Source organism: Rhinoderma darwinii, chromosome 6 (assembly GCF_050947455.1).
Source record: "Rhinoderma darwinii isolate aRhiDar2 chromosome 6, aRhiDar2.hap1, whole genome shotgun sequence".
Classification (NCBI taxonomy): Eukaryota; Metazoa; Chordata; class Amphibia; order Anura; family Rhinodermatidae; genus Rhinoderma; species Rhinoderma darwinii.
The window spans coordinates 21119882-21142672 of record NC_134692.1 but is presented as its reverse complement, the minus strand read 5'-3'; the positions used below and the strand labels follow the sequence as shown (position 1 = coordinate 21142672).

Here is a 22791-nt window from a genome sequence, read left to right as displayed (position 1 = left end):
ACATTATATGGTACTTTAAATGGTGTCATTACAAACCACAACTCCCCCCTCAAATAATAAGCCCTCACACCGCTCCATTGACGGAAAAATAAAAAAGTTATGGCTCTTGGAACACGGGGAGGGAAAAAGGAAAATTAAAAATGGCTCAGTCATTAAGAGGTTAACACACAAGAAAATAGAAAGTGAAAGTGACGGTCGCGCTGATCTTTTAGTTTCTATTCTGCAGCAGGAAGAGCAGAGAACTAGGAAACCTCTTATTTTCCGGTCGCCCTCGGATTCACCGTTTTGCTGCCTCCGGTAAGTCACTGACCACTTCTAGTCTATTTGCTTCTGAGTATAAACCTACCAGTGATTCCCGCTTTGTATGGAAACCACATGGTCCGGACTCTCCCCGTATTTTCACAGACATCCGCCCGTCTACCGCTCCTCTACTTCCTTATCATATGCTTCACATTCCGTAGTCGGGGTATCCTGGAGACCGCGATCTCCAAAACGCTGCGTGCAATATTCCTTAACCCTTTATTGACATTTTTGTATCTCTGCGTTCCGTAACTAGTAACTTTCTTTCTTCATTTTTGCATCGACACAACAATATGAGGTTTTGTTTTATCTGAGACAAGTTGTAGTTTCTACCATTTTGGGGTATTTATATGTTAAGTTTTCATTTTTTCATTTTAGGAAGACAAGCAAAAAAAAAATCCCATTCTGCCATGTCGTTGTTTGTTCTTTTTTTTTTTTGTGCATGTTTTTCATTGCCGACCTTAAATAAGTGCAAATATTTGTAGTGAAAGTTGTGACAGTAATCTGCAGATACCAAATATGTGGGGGCCCTGTTCACACAGAGTTTTTTTTGCCGCAAAAATCGGCCGAAATTGACTCCCATTGATCTTAATGGGCGGTAGAGGCGTTTTTTTTTACCGCGAGCGGAAAAATCATCTCACAGGGAAAAGAAGCTACATGCCCTATCTTCGGCGTTTACGTCTCTGACCTCCCATTGACATCAATGGAAGGCAGAGAAAGCGTATTTCACTGCGTTTTTTGCCCGCGAGAGCCGCGAACAAGAAACGCCACAAACGTCATGGCCAGAATTTTCTGCCTGCAAAAAACTCTGTGTGAACATAGCCTAAAAATGAATGGGAGACGGAAATAAATGCAATTTTTGCTGCGTTTTTTTGACGCGCTTTTCGGCAAAAACTCTAGCGGTTATTCCCTCTTGAAGAAATAGCAAAAAAATCTGCAGCAAAAAATCACGTCAAAAAACGCATGTGGTGCAAAGCTACTTAAAAAAAAACAGCTGATTTTTCCAGGCAGAATTTTCTGCCTGCAAAAAACCTCTGTGTGAACAGGGCCTTATATTACTGTATATGGGATCAAATAAATAAATAAAAAAAATTGTTGTGTTATTTTTTTTCAACTTTTTTATTTAATTTTTTTTTTACCTAAAATATCAGAATCAGGATCGGAATTTTCTTCTTTCCTGGCAGTTGCAGAGTTAATGCAGCTCTGAATGATGGTCATCAGACTAACTGATGCAGTGATTACGCAATCACATTTTTGTAATAGTACATTAAAGGGAACCTGAGGCCCCAAAACTGCTGATGGGTCTAGCGGCCAATCAGGAGACCCGCCTCAGTGGCATTTCTGATTGGCACGCTAGGGGAATTAAACATAATTTTCTCGGTCATGCAACTTCTCAGATTTCCTTTAAAGGGGTATTCCCATCTCAGACATTTATGGCCTATCCACAAAACGTAAGCTTCGTGCACAACAAAATCCACATGTATTACGAGCGAATTTTGCTGCAGATTGTGCTGCGGATTCGCCATGAATTTCTCCCCATACATTGAACGTGGAAAATCCACGGTACAAATCTGCAACAAATCAATTGACTTGCTTTTTAAATTCCAATTCCATGCAGATTTTTTTCATGACATGTGGATGGAGTTTTGTAAACACCGTCCAGATGTTCTGTATTGTACTTTGCTGCTATGTCTGAACTTGGCCTTATGGACCTCCTGTATAACTGCCCCCAAAAATCTCACCCCCGGCAGGACTGTTATAACAAAATAAAGAAAAGCAAAAGGCCCACACCCGTAGGCAACAGACTCCAGATGCCCTCCTAGCTGCCACATGGGCAACCTCTATGTTACCCACACCCTTGACTAGCAACAATGTGCAGAAGGTGTAAATACTGGGCACCCTAGGGCAGAATAGTGGCAATGTCTAATATAATGCTGTACATATGAAATAGCAGTACTATAATAAAGTTACTTTTCGGTTGATTTTAGATTTCTAATAAACACCATGGATAATATTCAGCTGTTAAGAGCAGAACTGGAAATATTGAAGGTAATATTTTTCATATTTTTTTTAATCACATTACTGGAACCATCAGCTAAATCATGCACATTTGCAACCAGGTTTTTTATTTTTCCATGCACCTATAATAAAAAATGAGGCAATTCTACAAATGGACTTGAATAAAAAATATTGTACCATTTTGTATACAGCTCCTATGCGGGCCTATGTGTCGCCATGGTAGGAGATTACAAACAAACCAGTATAATCTGATCCTGTTAGGCTATGTTCACACGGTAGACTAAAAACGTCTGAAAATACGGAGCTGTTTTCAAGAGAAAACGGCTCCTGATTTTCAGACGTTTTTTAAGCCACTCGCGATTTTCGCTGCGTTTTTTACAGACGTTTTTGGAGCGGTTTTCAATAGTCTATGAAAAACGGCTCCAAAAACGTCCCAAGAAGTGACATGCACTTCTTTTTCGCGACCGTTTTTTTACGCAGGTGTTTAAGGCCCGAAAAACGGCCGAAAATAGGCCGTGTGAACATACCCTCACTTCCTTCCACCTGCCTCTCATATACTGTGTATAGCAGTGATCCACAATCAGTGTCTCTCAAGCTGTTCAAAACTACGGCAAACTGTCAGGGCATGATGGGTGTAAGGGTATGTTCACACGGAGTGTTTTCAGCCGTTTTTCGGGCCGTAAATGTCCCGAAAAACGGCTGAAAAATCGGAAGCAGAACTCCTACAAACATCTACCCATTGATTTCAATAGGAAATACGGCGTTCTGTTCCGACGGGGCGTTTTTTTACGCCTTGTTTTCCAAAAACGGCACTTAAAAAGACGCCCGCGAAAAAGATGTGCATGTCATTTCTTGGGATGTTTTTGGAGCCGTTTTTCATTGACTCTATAGAAAAACAGCTCCAAAAACGGCCGTAAAAAACGCAGCGTAAATCGCGAGTGGTTTAAAAAACGTCTGAATATCACGAGCTGTTTTCCCTTGAAAACCCCTCCGTATTTTCAGATGTTTTTGAGTTTGTGTGCGCACATATCCTTTGGGTATGTTCACACAGGCTATTTTCAGCTGTTTTTCGGGCCGTAAACGGCCGAATAATCGGGAGCAGAACGCCTCCAAACATCTGCCCATTGATTTCAATGGGAAAAATAGTGTTCTGTTCCGACTGGCCGTTTTTTTACGCGGCCGTTTTGAAAAATAGCCGCCTAAAAAAACGCCCGCAAAAAAGAAGTGCATGTCAGTTCTTGAGCCGTTTTTGGAGCCGTTTTTCAATGACGCTATAGAAAAACAGCTCCAAAAACGACCGTAAAAAACGTAGCGAAAAACACAAGTGGATTAAAAAACGGCTGAAAATCAGGAGCTGTTTTCCCTTGAAAACAGCTCCGTTTTTTCAGACGTTTTTTAGTTTGTGTGTGCACATACCCTTATAGTTCTGCAACAGCTGGAGAACCACACTTTGGGGCATATTGGTTGGCAACAAGAAAGGGCCAAAGGAGTTGACTAAGACATCACTGCAGGTTCACAGTTTGTTTGTAGCCTGTAACTATGGAGACACATCTGCACAGAAGCTGTAGACGCAAAACGGCAGGAGATATTTTTTTTAGATCCACTGGAGCAATAGAAATGGTTGCAAAAGTGCACATACCCTTTAATATTTTGTATGAATTTATGATAGAGGCGGAGTGTTACTTTAAGTTTTCAGTAGACTATTTATTGCCACAGATGTCGCAGTAGGATTAATAATAATTGTTATTCTCATTTTTGTAAGGAAAAATGTGAGGAGGAAGAAAAACGCAAATCGAAAACAATTTTAGCTAAACTGGAAGCAGATGATCTTCATAAAGAAGCAGAACAACAAGTGAATCAGCTGCTGGAGAAGTCATCTGAAATTGAGGAAACTCTATCAGAAAAGAAGAAGCTTTACCATGTAAGAAAATCCTCATAATATTCATTGTAGTCACAGTAATGGCTAAGATTAGAAAAAAAGGATCCACTTTAGAAATAGCGCCACTCTTGCCCATGGGCTGTGTCTGGTACTGCAGTATTCAAGTGCACAGGGTTGAGCTGCAATACTAGACACAGCCTACGAACAAGAATGGCGCTGTTTGTGGGACCTTTTTCTTCCAATATCATAAAACCCCTTTATTGATTCTTATGTTTTCTATTTTTATGCAACTGTAGAGGGAGATGCAAAAACTAGAAAGGGAAAAAGAAGAATTAATGAGCAATATTGATGTACTTGACGGTAAGATTAAGAATTGCACGGAAACATTTCAGAAGACAAGAAATGAATTACGGGTAGGTTAACCGAAAACTCAGCTGTTAATTTGTTCTCCTGTTCTTGGATTGAGCACACTCACTCACTTGTTTCTATATCTCACATTGACTTTAAAGTGGTTTTCCCATAATCATTATTTATCACCTATCCATAGAATAGGTGGTACATATCTGATCGGCAGGGGACCCCCACAGATCACGAAAATGGGATCATCTTGCCGTTCTAAAAAGCTTGATAGGAATGGAGCGGTACTGCGCATGCTCGGCCACCGCTCCATTCATTTCTATGGGGCTGCTAATGATTGCGCTCGGCAGCCGCATATAAATAAATGGAGCGGTGGTCGAGCATGCGCAGTACCGCTCTATTCCTATAGGGCTCCCAGGAACGGTACGGTAAGCCCGTTCTTGTGATCAGTTGGGGTCCCAGCGGTCTGACCTCCACCGATCAGATATTTTTCACCGATCCTGTGGATAGGTGATATATAATGATTATGGAAAAACCCCTTTAATGAAGAGTGTTTGTGTATATAAAGACTATCTGCTAGGAACGGGGACTGGGTAACCGCCATTCTCAGGAGCAATGAGGTCCCAGTGGTCATTTAACCACCATCTGACTTTTATGGCATACCCAATTAACCCGTCATAAGACCTCCTTCACACACACAACATTTCTAGCATTTTAAACTACATTAAAAAAAACGCTTCTAAAAAACGCTAGCGGTATTAAAATGAAATATGCTTTTTTTTATGGTGTTTTTATTGCCGTTTTTTTGTGGCATTTTTAATTTTAGTGCCATTTTGTACATCAGTTTTTTTAATGGTATTTTTGAAGTGTTAAATTTTGAAAAAAATGCAGCTGACCCCAAAATTGCCTCAAAAACGGCACAAACCAAAATGCAGTTGCATGTAGTACATTTGATATTTTACTACAGACCAGCCATCACATAATACATAATTTAGCCGCTTCCTCTACATGCCAACAACTGATTGGTCCATCACATTCACGGCTGAGCAACAATGAACATGACTGGATAAAATCTACTGTGAAGCCCCAGCCTTTAGACTCATTCAAACATAGACAGACCCCTTAGGGTATGTTCACACGCTTAGTAAAAAACGGCTGAAAATACGGAGCTGTTTTCAAGGGAAAACAGCTCCTGATTTTCAGCCGTTTTTTAATCAAACTCGCGTTTTTCGCTACGTTTTTTACAGACGTTTTTGGAGCAGTTTTGCTAAAGAGTCAATGAAAAACGTCTCAAGAAGTGACATGCACTTCTTTTCCGCAGGCGTTTGTTAATGCGGCCATTTTTCAAAACGGTCGCGTACAAAAATGCCCCGTCGGGACAGAACGCAGTTTTTCCCTTTGAAATCAACGGACAGATGTTTGGAGGCGTTTTGCTTCCGAATTTCTGCCCGTTTAAAATAAGCCGTGTGAACATACCCTTAGGGCATGACCACACGTGGCGGATTTCCTCCGCAACTGTCCGCATCAATGCCGCACAGAATCTGCGTTGCAGATTCTGCTGCGGATCTGCACAAAATGTGCAGAAAATTGATGCGGACTGGCCGCTGCGGACTGCAGGAAAAGTGCTTCCCTTCTCCCTATTCAGTGCAGGATAGAGAGAAGGGACAGCACTTTCCCTAGTGAAAGTCAAAGAAATTCATACTTACCGCCCGTTGTCTTGGTGACGCGTCCCTCTTTCGGCATCCAGCCCGACCTCCCTGGATGACGCTCCAGTCCATGTGACCGCTGCAGCCTGTGCTTGGCCTGTGATTGGCTGCAGCCGTCACTTACACTGAAACGTCATCCTGGGAGGCCGGACTGGAGACAGACGCAGGGAGTTCTCGGTAAGTATGAACTTATATGTTTTTTTTACAGATACATGTATATTGAGATCGGTAGTCACTGTCCCGGGTGCAGAAACATTTACTGCCGATCGCGTAACTCTTTCAGCACCCTGGACAGTGACTATTTACAGACGTCTCCTAGCAACGCTCCCGTCATTACGGGAGCCCCATTGACTTCCTCAGTCTGGCTGTAGACCTAGAAATACATAGGTCCAGCCAGAATGAAGAAATGTCATGGTAGTAAAAACAATACGCTCCGCAGCACACATAAGATCTGCGGACTTCATTGCGGAATTTTGACTCTCCATTGAAGTCAATGGAGAAATTCCGCCATGAGTCCGCAACCAGTCCGCCACTGCTCCGCAACAGACAGAGCATGCTGCGGACACCAAATTCCGCTCCGCAGCCTATGCTCCGCAGCAGAATTTTACGCCTAGTCTAAACGAACACTGCTAAATTAAAGTGTAAGTCAATGGACAAACGGCACCGCTGCGGATTAACGCTGCGGAGTGTCCGCAGCGGAATTTCAGTGAAATTCCGCCACGTGTGAACCCGCCCTTAGACTCATTTGTTTCTATGTAACATTTTCCTGAAAAACGGGTTAAAAGGCTACGAAAAAAAAAGTAACAGACCTCATTTATTTACCCATACCAATATATATACGGCGCATTTTTCCTTTTTTAACATAAGTTCTTCAATTTCTTTATCATTAATTTTAAAATAAGTTCTTGATCTGAGCGCATTCTTTTGTTTTGTCTCTACATCAGGTTGACAACACATTGCCACACAAGAATATAAACTGTACAAAGGAAGAATCTGACCCGGGAAACCTTTCAAATATTCCTTACACCTGTCACATCTTGATACAATACCCGTACATTTTGCAAGATGGTCAGGCTCTGCTAACATTCGAAAAAGAAACAGGTATAATAAATGACAAAAATGTTGTATAAAAACCTGTCCAGCCCAAAAAGTTGCCCATAAAAACCTTGTGGGACACACCAGAGTTACAATCGGACTGGCTCCTAGGGCAACTGTTCAACTTTTTATACCAGTTTTTGTGTATGGGAATCATATGGGGGATTTACAAAAATGTTGCTATAAAGGTGCCGTGAAATAATAAACGTACCACAAACTGTCAGTTTTTTTTGCGGTGTGTTTTTTCTTTTGTCCTGCGTTTTTTGGCTCAGTGGCGTTAGCAAGGGGTTGGTTTGGCGGTTATTCAGACAATTAGTAGGGGTTTTTCTTCCAAAGACCTCCATTGTTTTTTTTGTTGCCTTATCCAAAAACACGTGTCAACGTGTGTTACGTTTTTAATGGCAGTTTTTGTGGTGTTTTTCAGAATAAATCATGGGTTGCAAAACAAAGTTGGCATTTTTACATGCGTTTTTCATGTCCTATAGAGAAGAATATAGGAAAATGCCTGAATAAAACCCCACTATACCTAGGGCATGCTGCGTTTTGAAAAAAATGCTATGGATCCCAAAAATGTATCAAAAATGGAAAGAAAAAAAAAAAAGACACAAGCAAGCATAGTTTGTAGTGCGTTTTATATTTTCCTATTGGTCTTCAGCAAACGTCGGGCCATAGCGTTTTTTTTGCAACAAAGCATTGGAAAGAATCCCAGGAAAATCGCTGCAAAAAACCTTCAGTACAGTTTGAAGCCACTATAAGTACTTTTTTCACTGACCTATGTAGATTCGGTTGAGATCCAGAAAGATGTGATTCAGCAAAATATTGTTTTAATAAACTAGACTGGGGTCGTAGAGCTACTTCTCATCTTCCATAGGCTTTAATGGAGAGTCCCATCCGTGTACTTGGAACAAGACCCGACACCCCCATTTTCCAAATCGGCATCATAAAAGCCACTATATTTTTCTAAGTATTTTTTTTTCCTACAGTGGCCCAAGGTATTATTGATTTAGGAAGACATAATGTTGAATTCAGCAATGGATATGAAGAAGTGAAAGCATATAAAGTACAACTTGGAAGAACCTTGGCGTTTGAGGTACAAAAAATATTTGTCTGGCGTAGAATAGAACTATTTTTTTAATTAAGAAAGTGTTAATAGAGGGAAGTCCCCGTTCAGGACCGTCATCTATTAGCAAGAAAGGAGAGCATCTATAAAGAGTATGTCTCACTGTGAAGGACCCAGGATGTCCATGTATTACATGGACCGCCCATTTATTTAGATGGAAACTATGTAATGCATAATTTCCCCTGTGGAGGCGCTGCAGGGAAATGAAACACTTGCTGCCTGCTTCCCCAACAGATTGCAGATGATCGCTGAGGTCCCTGCAGTGGGACGCCCTGTGATCAACTTATCATTGGGACTCTACTTGTCCAAATTATGTATAGTACTATTGTGTACAGAGGTTCTGCACGAAGTAAGCATCCTGACTCACCTCTTTACTGTATTTTTCTATACTTTTTTCGACATCATCATTGTTCTTCATTGGCTTTATATAGGCCCAACATTTATTTTTTATAATTTACTGAGAAGCGTGATAAAGGGATACTTCTTGTATGATATCCTTACTCTTCATAGGTGAACATGACCATCGCCAACACAAAAGTAAATGTTCGAAATCTCCCTACTTGCCTCCCTGAAGAGACCCTGAAGGATAAACTGGAGCTTACCTTCTACAAATCTAACATAGGAGGTGGAGAAATAGAGTCGGTGGAATACAACAAGAACAATAATTCTGCCTGCATTACTTATAAAGAGAATGGAGGTGTGTATTTAGTGTGGGTGGAGACATTTTTAGTTTTCTTTTTAGGAATTGTGAATGAAAGGATTATGGACATCAGCAATTTTTATTGGGGTAGGAAACACAAAACCTGTGTCCCAGAAAAATAATTAAAAAAAAACTACTGATACTATGCAGAAGCCATGCAACAATATCAGGTTTTTATTTTAATTTTTCAGTAAATTCACATTGTGTGAACATCTTGGAGTCCAGATTGTGAGTGAAGCAGCTCTCTCTCCCCTCTCCCAGCAGGAAGTCCCAGCACAATATCAAAAAGCTTCAGACGAATGTACAAAATGTCTTATTTCTTTATGGAACTTCTTCATTTACTAACCAAGCTTTGGTAGCCAGTGTTTGACAGTGTTTGACAATGTCAAAAATACATGTACGTAATATAGACTAGAAGTAGAACCTGAGCAGTGAGGCAGCCTGTGCCTGTGTTATTGAGGAGTAGCCGTAACACAGCATTGTTAGCACCTTTTTTTAAATTTTCTATATACTTTTCTTTTAAAGTTGCTCAGCGTGTCTTAGAGAAAACTCAGCATCAGATAACAGCCGGGGACTCCACGTATGAAATTGGAATATCACCATCCATAGAAAAACATCTAAACAAACTACAGGTAAGATTCTGAACTTTATGGAGTTAAGGGTTTTAAAGAGAAATTTCGGCATCCCCCATTTATGGAGCTATTATTCTTCTGTGTATGTGTGGTAGCTACTTTAATCTTTTTGTAGTTATTCATTCTATCCTGGTTGTAACGGAAATATCTTGTGATATTCAGGAGTGGTAGAACAGAACTTTTACTTATATACAGCACCATTCTAAAGCAGAGCTGCAGTGTAAAGCATGGGGAAATAGAGATAGTGAGAGCAGTCTCTGGGTCTATGACATAAGAAATATGATGGATTTATTCAACCGTATACTAAAGCCAGCTATACACATGAAATAGCTGTTAGCCGTACATTCCTTCGCTGGGTGCTATTATATTTCACCCGACTCAACAGCACATGCACGTTCAGCATAATTGTACATGCATATTTATTTCAATGGGGAGCGGTGACTAAGCTGCTGTCAGACACCTTTGGATGTTGAAATCCAACATACCTGATCCCTCTCCCCCCCCCCCCCCCCCCAACATCTGCTGTCTAGGGTGGCCAATTGTGCCTATCAAAAGCAATATAAACCAGTTAGACCACAAATGTAGACTGAGCCTTATATGTAATATTTCTGCATTTATTTTATAATATCTAAAGGCTATGTACACCTTTGAAAATATATATTTGTTTAATAAAAATGTCTATCAGTGTGATTGGTACAACTTTGTAATTATATTTTATTAAAAAAAATTGAGATACAGCTGCTTTGTATTCTGGATGCAGAGCAGCTGTATCGTGCACTGAAACCTGAATCCATCAGGTCAGCTGGATAGACGGGTTCAGTGTCAGTGGGTCTAGCGTGTCTCCGATGTGCAGGATTGAGCTGTTATGGATCACAATTAACCCCTTAGTGACCAGCCCATTTTAGGCCTTAATGACCAAGCTATTTTATTCGTTTTTCTATAGTCGCATTCAAAGAGCTATAACGTTTTTATTTTTTCGTCTACATAGCTGTATGAGGACTTGTTTTTTGCGGGATTAGTTGTACTTTTTAATAGCACCATTTTTGGGTACATATAATTTTTATATTAACTTTTATTAACCTTTTTGGGGGGGATTATAAAAAAACCCTGAAATTCCGCCATTGTTCTATGCGTTTTTAAATTGACGTCGTTCACTATGCGACGTAAATAACATGTTACCTTTATTCTATGGGTCGGTACGATTACGGCGATACCACATATGTAGAGGTTTTTTTATGTTTTACGACTTTTGCACAATAAAAACACTTTTGAACTAAAATTATTTGTTTTTGCATCGTCGCTTTCCAAGAGCCGTAATTTTTTTATTTTTCCATCAATGTAGTGATTTTTTGGGCTTGTTTTCTGCGGGACAAGACGTAGTTTTGAATGGTACTGTTTTGGGGTACATGGGACTTATTGATTCATTTTTATTATGACTTTTTTGGGGGGCAATGGAAAAAAATTGCAATTTCGCCATAGTTTTTTGCGTTTTTTTTTTACGGTGTTCACTTTGCGGTTTAAATTACATATTAACTTTATTAATGGAGTCATTACGGTCGCGGCGATACCACATATGTGTACTTTTTTTTTTTTACACTTTTACTAAATAAAACCACTTTTTATGGGAAAAAATGGTTTTATTTATTTTTTTACTGTACTTTTTATTAATAATCTTTATTTCACTTTGATAACTTATTTTATTAGTCCCACTAGGGGACTTTACTGTGCGATGTTCCGATCGCTGCTATAATACTCTGGTATACTTCGTATACCAAAGCATTATTGCCTGTCAGTGCCTCCGGCGCGTCCTAACAGGCATATGTCCAGGGCAGACCTGGGGGCTTTTATCAGTCCCCCGGCTGCCATGACACCCCATCGGAGACCCGCGATTGCATTCGCGGGCCGCCGATGGGTGACAGAGGGAGCGCACTCCCTCTGTAAACAAAGTTAAATGCCGCGGTCGCTATTGACGGCGGCATTTAACGGGTTAAACGGCCGCGATTGAAGTAAACTTTGATCGCCGGCGTTGGAGCAGGAGCTCAGCTGTCATCAGACAGCAGAGCCCCGGCTCCTGCCTGCACGGGAGACCCGTGCAGGACTTAGACTAGGCTGACGTGAAAAGGCGTCGGCCTAGCCTAAAGCCCATTAGTGAATCACGTAAAAAGGCGTATTAGTGGTCACTAAGGGGTTAAGTTCATAACTAAGTTTCAGGGCACGATACAGCTTCTCGGCATACAGGATACAAAGCAGCTGTATCTCAAAAAGTAAACATAACTTTAAATAAAATGTAATTAAGTCGCAAACACACTGATGTTTAAATATATATAAAAAACAACATTTCTAATGTGTACATAGCCCTTAATTCTGTTATTTCTTTTTTTAATTTCAGATATTTTCTGGGATTTGCCGAAGAACTGTGCTGCTGGCAGAGATAAGAAATCAGATAGACTGTGAAGACGACATTCAGGATTTTGTAGAGATACATTTTCAGAAACCAAGTAATGGTGGTGACGAAGTGGAATGCATTGCTTTTTCCCATAAGAATAAATTGGCGCTCTTTGAGGAAGATCAGGCTTAAAATAGGAAGATTAGATGAGGGAGCAAAACAAGGCAAAGGATTAAAGGAGCACTCCAGAAAAATCTGATACACTTATGTCTATCTCGGGGCTTCAGGAGGCGGAGCATGACAAGAATTTAAAGGGAATGTGTTGCCAGAAAAACATGTTTTTTTTAAAAAAATTAAACATTTAGTGTGTGGGTGATTAAACATTGTTCAAATTTTTTTTATTTTTTTCGCGAGTCAGGAAATATTATAAATTTTTTTAATTTATAATACTACCCATTTTTGGACACTAGATGGAGCTAGTTCCCAAAATTGCAGCATTGCAACATTGGGTTAAAAGCCCTCGCTCTAGTGAGCTCTCAGCATCCCCCCCTCCTTTATCCTGGCTAGTGCCGGGATAAACGAGGGGTTTGAAAGGTTTAACCTCCTACACTGTGTGTCGCCATTTTTTGAGGTAACCCACAGTGTAGTAGGTTTACATACAGTAGTAAACACACACAAACACTAACATACATTGAAATCTCTTACCTGCTCCTGCCGCCGCGGCTCCCTCCGGCCCGTCCGCTCCGTTTGCTGCCGCTGTTCCATGTGCACAAGTCCGGAAGCCGCGACCGGAAGTAGTAATATTACTGTCCGGCCGCGACTTCCGGTCCACAGGAAAATGGCGCCGGACGGCGCCAATTTCGAATAGGACTGTGTGGGAGCGGCGCATGCGCAGTTCCCACACAGACGCCGTACACGGCAGTCAATGGGACGGGAGCCGTTCGCAGTCCCTATGGGACTGTGGCTGCCGTATTCCATGTCTGTGTGTGTCGTTAATCGACACACACAGAAATGGAACAAAAAATGGCAGCCCCCATAGGGAAGAAAAAGTGTAAAAATAAGAAACAGTAAAACACAAACACACAAATGAATATAAACGTTTTTATTAAAGCACTAACATCTTTAACATATAAAAAAATTATTTGTGATGACACTGTTCCTTTAAAGAGAATCCCTGTGTCTGACTCCTCCCCCTCACTAGACATAACACGGTATCAGGTTTTCATGTAGTGTTCCTTTATAATCCAGTGTCCCTTGGTTTACTATTGTTAAATATACATTTGATTATTATATACGTCATTTTTCCAGTTCATTATACAGATGTAGCCATCTTTATCTTGACTGATAACTTGTTGCAGCGTGATAACACAACAAAAGCCATTGAAAAAGTTTGACAATATTTAATTTGTTGAAAGTCCAGATAAAGATGGCTACATCTGTATTTGAGTTCAGTAGTCACATACGGCACAAAATTAGATAGTGTTGTGTTAGGGTCACGCAAAATAACCTTTTGCGCCCTCTCTTTGGTCCACATCTACAAGTCTGTATGAAGAGTTTGGAAATCTTACAGCTGATAAAACGATGTGTGAGCTATTAGCCCTGTAAATAGTATAAAAGCGATCACGGTTTATATAATGAGGTAACGTGCAATCACCATGTGGCTGATAACAGAAAGAAAGCGCTCACAGATGATTACTTAATGGATGTCAAAATAATTTCATGATATTAATAAAAACAAAAGCTGCCCACCAATGGAAACCTGGTCTATAGTCAATGGAAATTTACGAGACATTTTGGAAATTGTGCAGGAACTTGTGTTCTGTTGGTCATTGGTGTCTGCAAGCGAGTCAAGGGTTATAATCAAATGATCGACATTGATAATCTGGCATTTATTTTCAACGCATGATAATCTGGACACCAAATAAAGTAAATCAATTAGAAAACTACTCCGATAAAATCTGATTTGTTGTGGGCTGTCTCCCTCAAGGTTCTCCATCATTGGGGTAAGTTTACACAGGGTGGATACGTTGCGTAAAAGTATACAGCTTATACACCATGCCCTGCACGGAATTCCGGCCGAAAAAAAAACTAATTGTGATGCAGCTTTTCGGACAGAATGTCCCCTGCGAAAATCCTGCACCTAAAAAAATATGGATACTTACCATGGTGATGCGTCCCTCTGATGTCCTGCAGTCCTGGGATGACGTTTCCTGTGATTGGCTGCAGCGATCACCTGGGATAAAACATCATCCCAGGAGGGCGGCCCGGACAAAGGAGAAGCACAGAATTCTGAGTAAGCATAAGATTGTTTTTTTTTATCTGAGTTGCGTTTTTTTGTAGCGGAAATGTTGCGTTTCCGCATGAAAAAAAAACACCTATTTGTTGCAGGTTTTACCTTCCTATTGAATTCAATGTGGAAAACCCACAGCAAGTAAGCAGCGATTGCGCAAATACCATTGATATACTGCGGAATAAAAAAAAAAAACGGAAGCGCCAGCCCATCGCATGACAGACACGCAGCTTTAATGGGTTCTGTCGGGTTCCCCTCAGTGTGCGTCGTTTTACTGGACGATAAATAGTTGTTTTTGTCTGCCATTTCTCATCGGATCTGTGATGGAGGTTCCTAACGGAGTCTGAGGCAAACGTGAATAGAGCCTTACCTACTTTTAGGACTGGTTTTTGTTAACACCGTCCACAAGTACAAGCCACACCGTATAACAACATTCAAAGGGAACCCCAATTAACATAGTGACCCCCATGAACAGTGCCAGCGGTGTGCAATCCTAAAAATCAGAGGCATGCCCCTTAACGGTGCCAGCAAATGGCCCCCCGATAGTGCCAGCAGATTGCTCTATTCGTGTCAGAAGGAAGAGGGTCCCTGATAGTGTCGACAGAGTGCTTACCCTTCATAATCATAGCATTTCAGAAAATCCTGCAGTCCCCACTAGGGGGTGCTCACCACATTCATATTTATACAACATTCATTTGGGGAGATTATCGAGACTTAGTGGGACGCCGTTATCCAGTTTGTTGGAATAAGATGCAACATTTTTATCAAGAGGAGAACGCCTCTTAATGTGTTGCATCTTTCTGTTGGCCATGCAGCATAATTGTGGCGTAGCGTCTGTGGCCATGCACCATCCATCCCCCATTGGATTAAAAAGAGAAGTATATCTCACGGTTACTCTTTGCTTCTCCCCTCCGTACTTTGCAGCGTCAGGTCCTTATATCAACATGCTGAGGCGACTTGTATGAGCTGCAGAGTGCTGAGGGGCACGGAGGAGGGAAGGGAAGAGGAACAGTGAGGCGAGTATACATTTTATTGTCCGATCGGGAAGGTACTAGATCCAGCACAGGCCTCTACCCTGCTCTGCCCCACAGAGAGACGTTCGAGCTGGCATAGATTTCTGCTATAATTTACATCAGTTTTCTAGCATAAATAATAAGTTTGACCCACTACTGTGGCCTGGTCCTTTTTGGAAAGCAATGCCCCCTTTACACAAACGTGGCGAGAGCTGTGTAAAATGCCCACAAGTTGCAAATTGCAACTTTTCTATGCCAGAAAACTGGTGTAGAAAGGTTAATAAATTTCCCTTATTGAATGCAGTGGGAGCAGTAGAAATACACACACATTATATATATACACGCACACACAGCACGCTAATAAGTAAATAAATACTCTGTGCCGCAACGCCGGCACTTCCTGGTTACGGGCCGGGCTCCTTAGACGTCACGGACACATGGTACACTCAGTATACCATGTGACCGTGATGTCATGTGAGGGACATTCCAGCCAGCGTGGAAGAGCCGGTGCGGGAAGACTCGTGGTGAGCTGAAGAGGGGGCCCGTAATGTACTGTGTTGTGCTGCCTGTGTTTGCGGTGGAGAGAGGAGAGATAGGCCGTTAAATTACAGCCCCCCCTTCTATCTCCACCACAAACTGCACAATACAATACACTACAAATTGTGGGGGGTCGCGGGTCACTCACCAAGGTCCCAGTTCCTGTTGAATTCAATGCTGGAGCAAGGAGCTGACGGCTCCTTCCTCCAGCATTCACTGAGCCATGAGTGACTCGACACAGACAGGCGCAATGTAGTGACGTCATCGCCCCAGTCTGCGCCTAGTCACTCATATCACATGGCAAAGGAGAACAAGGATCCTCCACCCGGCGTGGGAACGGTGATAGGTAAGTAATTTTATTATTTTTCTATTATACACATATGGGGGGCACTATATTGTATGAGGGGCTGATATGTGGGGGCCTTATACTTTATGGGGGGCATTATACTGTATGGGGGGCATTATACTGTATGGGGAGCTCATATGGGGGGCATTATACTGTATGGGGGCATCTATTGGGGTATTATACTGTGGGGCAGCTATGGGAGCATTATACTGTGTGAGAGCAGCTGTGGGAGCATTATACTGTGGAGGGGCAGCTGTGGGGAGCATTATACTGTGGAGGGGCAGCTGTGGGAGCATTATACTGTGGAGGGGCAGCTGTGGGGAGCATTATACTGTGGAGGGGCAGCTGTGGGGAGCATTATACTGTGGAGGGGCAGCTGTGGGGAGCATTATACTGTGGAGGGGCAGCTGTGGGGAGCATTATACTGTGGAGGGGCAGCTGTGGGAGCATTATACTGTGGAGGGGCAGCTGTGGGGAGCATTATACAGTGGGGGCAGCTATGGGGAGCATTATACAGTGGGGGCAGCTATGGGGAGCATTATACAGTGGGGGCTACTATGGGGAGCATTATACAGTGGGGGGCAGCTATGGGGAGCATTATACAGTGGGGGGCAGCTATGGGGAGCATTATACAGTGGGGGGACAGCTATGGGGAGCATTATATTGTGGAGGGGCAGCTATGGGGAGCATTATACTGTGGGGGCAGCTATGGGGAGCATTATATTGTGGAGGGGCAGCTATGGGGAGCATTATACTGTGGGGGGGGGCAGCTATGGGGAGCATTATACTGTGGGGGCAGCTATGGGGAGCATTATATTGTGGGGGCAGCTATGGGGAGCATTATACTGTGGGGGGGCAGCTATGGGGAGCATTATACTGTGGGGGCAGCTATGGGGAGCATTATATTGTGGGGGCAGCTATGGGGAGCATTATACTGTGGGGGGGGGGCAGCTATGGGGAGCATTATACTGTGGGGGTAGCTATGGGGAGCATTATACTGTGGGGGGGGGCAGCTATGGGGAGCATTATACAGTGGGGGGCAGCTATGGGGAGCATTATACAGTGGGGGGCAGCTATGGGGAGCATTATACAGTGGGGGGACAGCTATGGGGAGCATTATATTGTGGAGGGGCAGCTATGGGGAGCATTATACTGTGGGGGGGCAGCTATGGGGAGCATTATACTGTGGGGGCAGCTATGGGGAGCATTATATTGTGGAGGGGCAGCTATGGGGAGCATTATACTGTGGAGGGGCAGCTGTGGGGAGCATTATACTGTGGAGGGGCAGCTGTGGGAGCATTATACTGTGGAGGGGCAGCTGTGGGGAGCATTATACAGTGGGGGCAGCTATGGGGAGCATTATACAGTGGGGGCAGCTATGGGGAGCATTATACAGTGGGGGCTACTATGGGGAGCATTATACAGTGGGGGGCAGCTATGGGGAGCATTATACAGTGGGGGGACAGCTATGGGGAGCATTATATTGTGGAGGGGCAGCTATGGGGAGCATTATACTGTGGGGGGGCAGCTATGGGGAGCATTATACTGTGGGGGCAGCTATGGGGAGCATTATATTGTGGAGGGGCAGCTATGGGGAGCATTATACTGTGGGGGGGCAGCTATGGGGAGCATTATACTGTGGGGGCAGCTATGGGGAGCATTATACTGTGGGGGGGGGCAGCTATGGGGAGCATTATACTGTGTGGGGGTAGCTATGGGGAGCATTATACTGTGGGGGTAGCTATGGGGAGCATTATACTGTGGGGGGGCAGCTATGGGGAGCATTATACAGTGGGGGGCAGCTATGGGGAGCATTATACAGTGGGGGGCAGCTATGGGGAGCATTATACAGTGGGGGGACAGCTATGGGGAGCATTATATTGTGGAGGGGCAGCTATGGGGAGCATTATACTGTGGGGGGGCAGCTATGGGGAGCATTATACTGTGGGGGCAGCTATGGGGAGCATTATATTGTGGAGGGGCAGCTATGGGGAGCATTATACTGTGGGGGGGCAGCTATGGGGAGCATTATACTGTGGGGGCAGCTATGGGGAGCATTATATTGTGGGGGCAGCTATGGGGAGCATTATACTGTGGGGGGGCAGCTATGGGGAGCATTATACTGTGGGGGCAGCTATGGGGAGCATTATATTGTGGGGGCAGCTATGGGGAGCATTATACTGTGGGGGGGGGCAGCTATGGGGAGCATTATACTGTGGGGGTAGCTATGGGGAGCATTATACTGTGCGGGGGCAGCTATGGGGAGCATTATACTGTGTGGGGGTAGCTATGGGGAGCATTATACTGTGGGGGTAGCTATGGGGAGCATTATACTGTGGGGGGGGCAGCTATGGGGAGCATTATACAGTGGGGGGCAGCAATGGTGAGCATTATACAGTGGGGGGCAGCTATGGGGAGCATTATGCTGCAGAGGGGCAGCTATGGGGAGCATTATATTGTGGAGGGGCAGCTATGGGGAGCATTGTACTGTGGGGGGGGGAATCTATGGGGAGCATTATACTGTGGGGGGGCAGCTATGGGGAGCATTATACTGTGGGGGGGCAGCTATGGGGAGCATTATACTGTGGGGGCAGCTATGGGGAGCATTATACTGTGGGGGGGCAGCTATGGGGAGCATTATACAGTGGGGGGCAGCTATGGTGAGCATTATACAGTGGGGGGCAGCTATGGTGAGCATTATACAGTGGGGGGCAGCTATGGGGAGCATTATGCTGCAGAGGGGCAGCTATGGGGAGCATTATACTGCAGAGGGGCAGCTATGGGGAGCATTATATTGTGGAGGGGCAGCTATGGGGAGCATTATATTGTGGAGGGGCAGCTATGGGGAGCATTATACTGTGGGGGGTATCTATGGGGAGCATTATACTGTGGGGGGGGGGAGCAATATACTGTGGGGGGCAGCTATGGGGAGCATTATACTGCAGAGGGGCAGAAATATACTGTGTGGGGGCAGCTATGGGGAGCAATATACTGTGTGGGGGCAGCTATGGGGAGCAATATACTGTGTGGGGGCATCCATGGTTGCGGTTGGGTAAGGCAGCTGGGCATAGGCGCGTGCAGGAGTCTTGCGGTGTTGGGGGGGGGGGGTAGGGGGGCCCAAGCTGAATTTTTGCACCAGGGCCCATGAGCCTTTAGCTACGCCCCTGCCTCCATGTGGTGGCTGCCAGGAGCTTTCCTGGAGACTTGTCTGCTCCGGCAAGGAGTCTGAGAAATCTCCCAGACAATCCAGTATTTTATAGATTTTGCATTTGGCCCAGGAGCTTCAATTTACACCTGCGAGTGCCACCCCCCCCCCCTTGCCTGCTGTTTTATGTTATGTGCAAATACATCCCAATAGATACCTTACCCATGTGTAATATACTGGGCATGCTTCATATACTGCTGATAAATTTACTTGTCTCTTAATATAATCCATTCTGTAAAGTTACAATACTCAGAGCCAGTTATAAATTATTCAAACTAATATGTAATCTTATTGCAATTCAACTGTTTAATTCCAGAAGATTAATTCGTTGTCAAACTGCAAAACCTGTTAACATTAAAGTGTAGCTAAATGTTTCAAAAACTTACGTGTCATGGTGACATGTCAGAAGTTTGTATTGGTGGTGGTCCGAGCACTGAGACCCCCCACCAATCACTAGAAGGAATCAGCTGAAGCGCCCGTGAGCCGCTTCGCGTCTGTTCGGCTTTTTCTGGAAAGCCGACGTATCGGAGTACGGGCTCATACTTTCTATCTATCCGATACATTTATTTCTGGAAAAAGCCAAACAGACACGAAGCGGCTGAGCGCTCACACGAGCGCTTCAGCCGCTTCGTTCTAACGATTAGTGGTGGTCTCAGTGCTCAGACCCCCGCCAATCCAATCTTCTGACATGTCACTATGACATGTCAGATGTTTGTCAAACATTTAGCTACACTGAATAATAAACTGTCTTTTTTCTTTAAAAACAATTGTGACTTTTGGCCACTAGATGGCGCCAGAGTCCATTTGTTAAACTCTTCCACGCCTATGGACTTGTACATTATATCTTTTACAAACAATTTTCTGGTGTGTTTTCACTTGTTCTGTACAGTAGAAGTAGTAGCCTCAGGGAAGAGCTACATTCTGTAGATGCAAAAAAAAATAAAAAATAGAAAGAAGAGTAGACCCCGCAGCAAAGATTAAAATAGGCCACTATTGCCTCACAGCACTGAAGTCCAGGGCTCTAATCCAACCAACAACATCTGCATGGAGTTTGTACAGCGACTGATGTAATGACTATATAAAAGACGGACATATAATAGGCCCCACATTATGATGCTGGACAGATCCTTGTAATGGAGTTATTAGAGTAGAACGTCATTATGCTCCTGTAGTGAGAATATTGGAGACTCTTTAGTATTGTGGTATTATATCCTGTTCCATGTAAAACCACCTAAAAGAACAAGGGGGCGCTCCCTCTAATCTACAGGAGGCGACAAGTCTTCTTTACTGTGAATCTATGGAATAGATAATTTCCTAGAACGAAAAAATATTAGCTCCTATGTGTAGAAATGTTTCCCTTCCCTTGTCCCGTCCCTTGGTTGAACTTGGATGACGTGTCTTTTTTTTCAACTGTACTAACTATGTAACTATGTAACTATATGACAATATTGCTCATCTTTCTATACTCAAAAACGCGCTCCCACTGGCTCACAGGCCTTGATAGAATATAAAAAGTATTTGACTCATCCCCTAAAATAGCTGCTCAAAACATGTCAGGAGCATAAATAATGCAGCAGGACACCTGCCTCCACCCGGAGGAAGAACGCTGCTCTTTCTACATCACAACATGCAGACAAGGAAAAAATTATTTTTTTCTGAAAAAGTAGAAAAGCTTCAGACATTACAGAAACAAAGACCCTGGAATCCAGTATGCAAAAAAAGCCTCCTGAGGGAAGCTGCTCTAGTGCTACCTATAGGCAAGACCCTTGAAGAGTAAGGGTATGTTCACACTGAGTGTTTTCAGGCATATTTCAGGACATTTATGCCTCAAAAAAACAGAATCAGAACGCCTCCAAACACCTGCCCATTGATTGCAATAGGAAATATGCCTGCGAAAAAGTGCATGTCACTTCTTGGGACATTTTTCATTGACTATAGAAAAACCGCTCCAAAAAGGGCCATCAAAACCGCTGTGAAAAAGGAGTTGACAAAAAAAACAAAAAAAACCTGAAAATCAGGAGCCATTTTCCCTTGAAGACAGCTCCGTATTTTCAGATGTTTTTGGTTAAGCGTGTGAACATACCCTAAAGAGTCGGACACATGGTCGTGTTCAGTCCGTGATATACAGTTTGCGTTCAGGGAGCCGGGCTCCGATCATAGTTATGTATGACGCTAGGTGTCCCTGCCTCCCCGCAGGAATACGGTTACGTATTGAAAACACGTTTCAGTACAGGAGTGCACTCCCACAGATCAAACACGGATGTGGACCAAACACTGGTGTACATGAGGCCTCATAACCCACTTCAGTTATGTTCTTCAGGTGCGATAGTTTTTTTTTTGTTTTTTTAGTGGATATCCCACTGACTTCATTTCTATGAGGCCATGCACACTGTTTTAACGTAAGTGTGGCTGTTCCGGCAAAAATATAACAGGTCCTAGTCCTGTCCGTTTGACGGTACAGTCTCGGCCATTCCATTCATTTGGTCTGTTGAAACAACGGACTGCGCACGGAAGCCATCCGTGTACGGGGAGTATTTCATGGATTCGTCATTAGCGGCCGTACAACAGGCAGTGGATGTGCATGAGGCCTTAGGCTATGTTCACACGGAGTATTTTGCCAAGTTTTTTGACGCGGAAACCGCATCGCAAAACTTGGCAAAAACGGGCCGAAAACGCCTCCCATTGAAATCAATGGGAGGCGTCGGCGGCTTTTTCCCGCGAGCAGTAAAACTGCCTCGCGGGAAAAAGAAGCGACATGCCCTATCTTCGGGCGCTTCCGCCTCCGACCTCCCATTGACTTCAATGGGAGGCAGAGAAAGCGTATTTCGCGCTGTTTTATGCCCGCGGCGCTCAATGGCCGCGGGCAAAAAACTCAGCGAAAATCGGCGTGCAGGGGGAGGAATATCTGCCTCAAACTTCCAAACGGACTTTTGAGGCAGATATTCCTCCTGCAAAATACCCCATGTGAACATAGCCTAAGAGTAAACTTTCTTACAGCGTAGGTGGCACCGGACAGTTCTCTTCTAGTTACCATTTCAATGTTTACTGACCTAAATGTTTATAGAGCTGGGAACTACTGGAAGGTGAAGATGCCACTTTCCCCAAATATTACATTTATTCACATGTACTTTAGTTTATGCAAAAAAGCATGATAATCACAATAATCCAGCATCTGAGGTTTAGAAACTTACAGCACAGAACTAAAT

At 43.5% G+C, this 22791-nt stretch overlaps 1 protein-coding gene across 1 annotated transcript; it reads left to right on the top strand.

Annotated features, from left to right (window-relative positions):
- Nucleotides 1–233: 233 nt before the first annotated feature.
- NMI (N-myc and STAT interactor) lies at nucleotides 234–12874 on the top strand. The gene is made up of 9 exons (XM_075831085.1): nucleotides 234–297; nucleotides 2289–2349; nucleotides 4082–4240; nucleotides 4495–4611; nucleotides 7206–7362; nucleotides 8340–8446; nucleotides 8987–9173; nucleotides 9702–9808; nucleotides 12198–12874. The coding sequence occupies exons 2-9, from the start codon at nucleotides 2305–2307 to the stop codon at nucleotides 12384–12386; spliced, it is 1068 nt and encodes a 355-aa protein (XP_075687200.1). The 5' UTR covers nucleotides 234–297; nucleotides 2289–2304; the 3' UTR covers nucleotides 12387–12874.
- Nucleotides 12875–22791: the final 9917 nt, after the last annotated feature.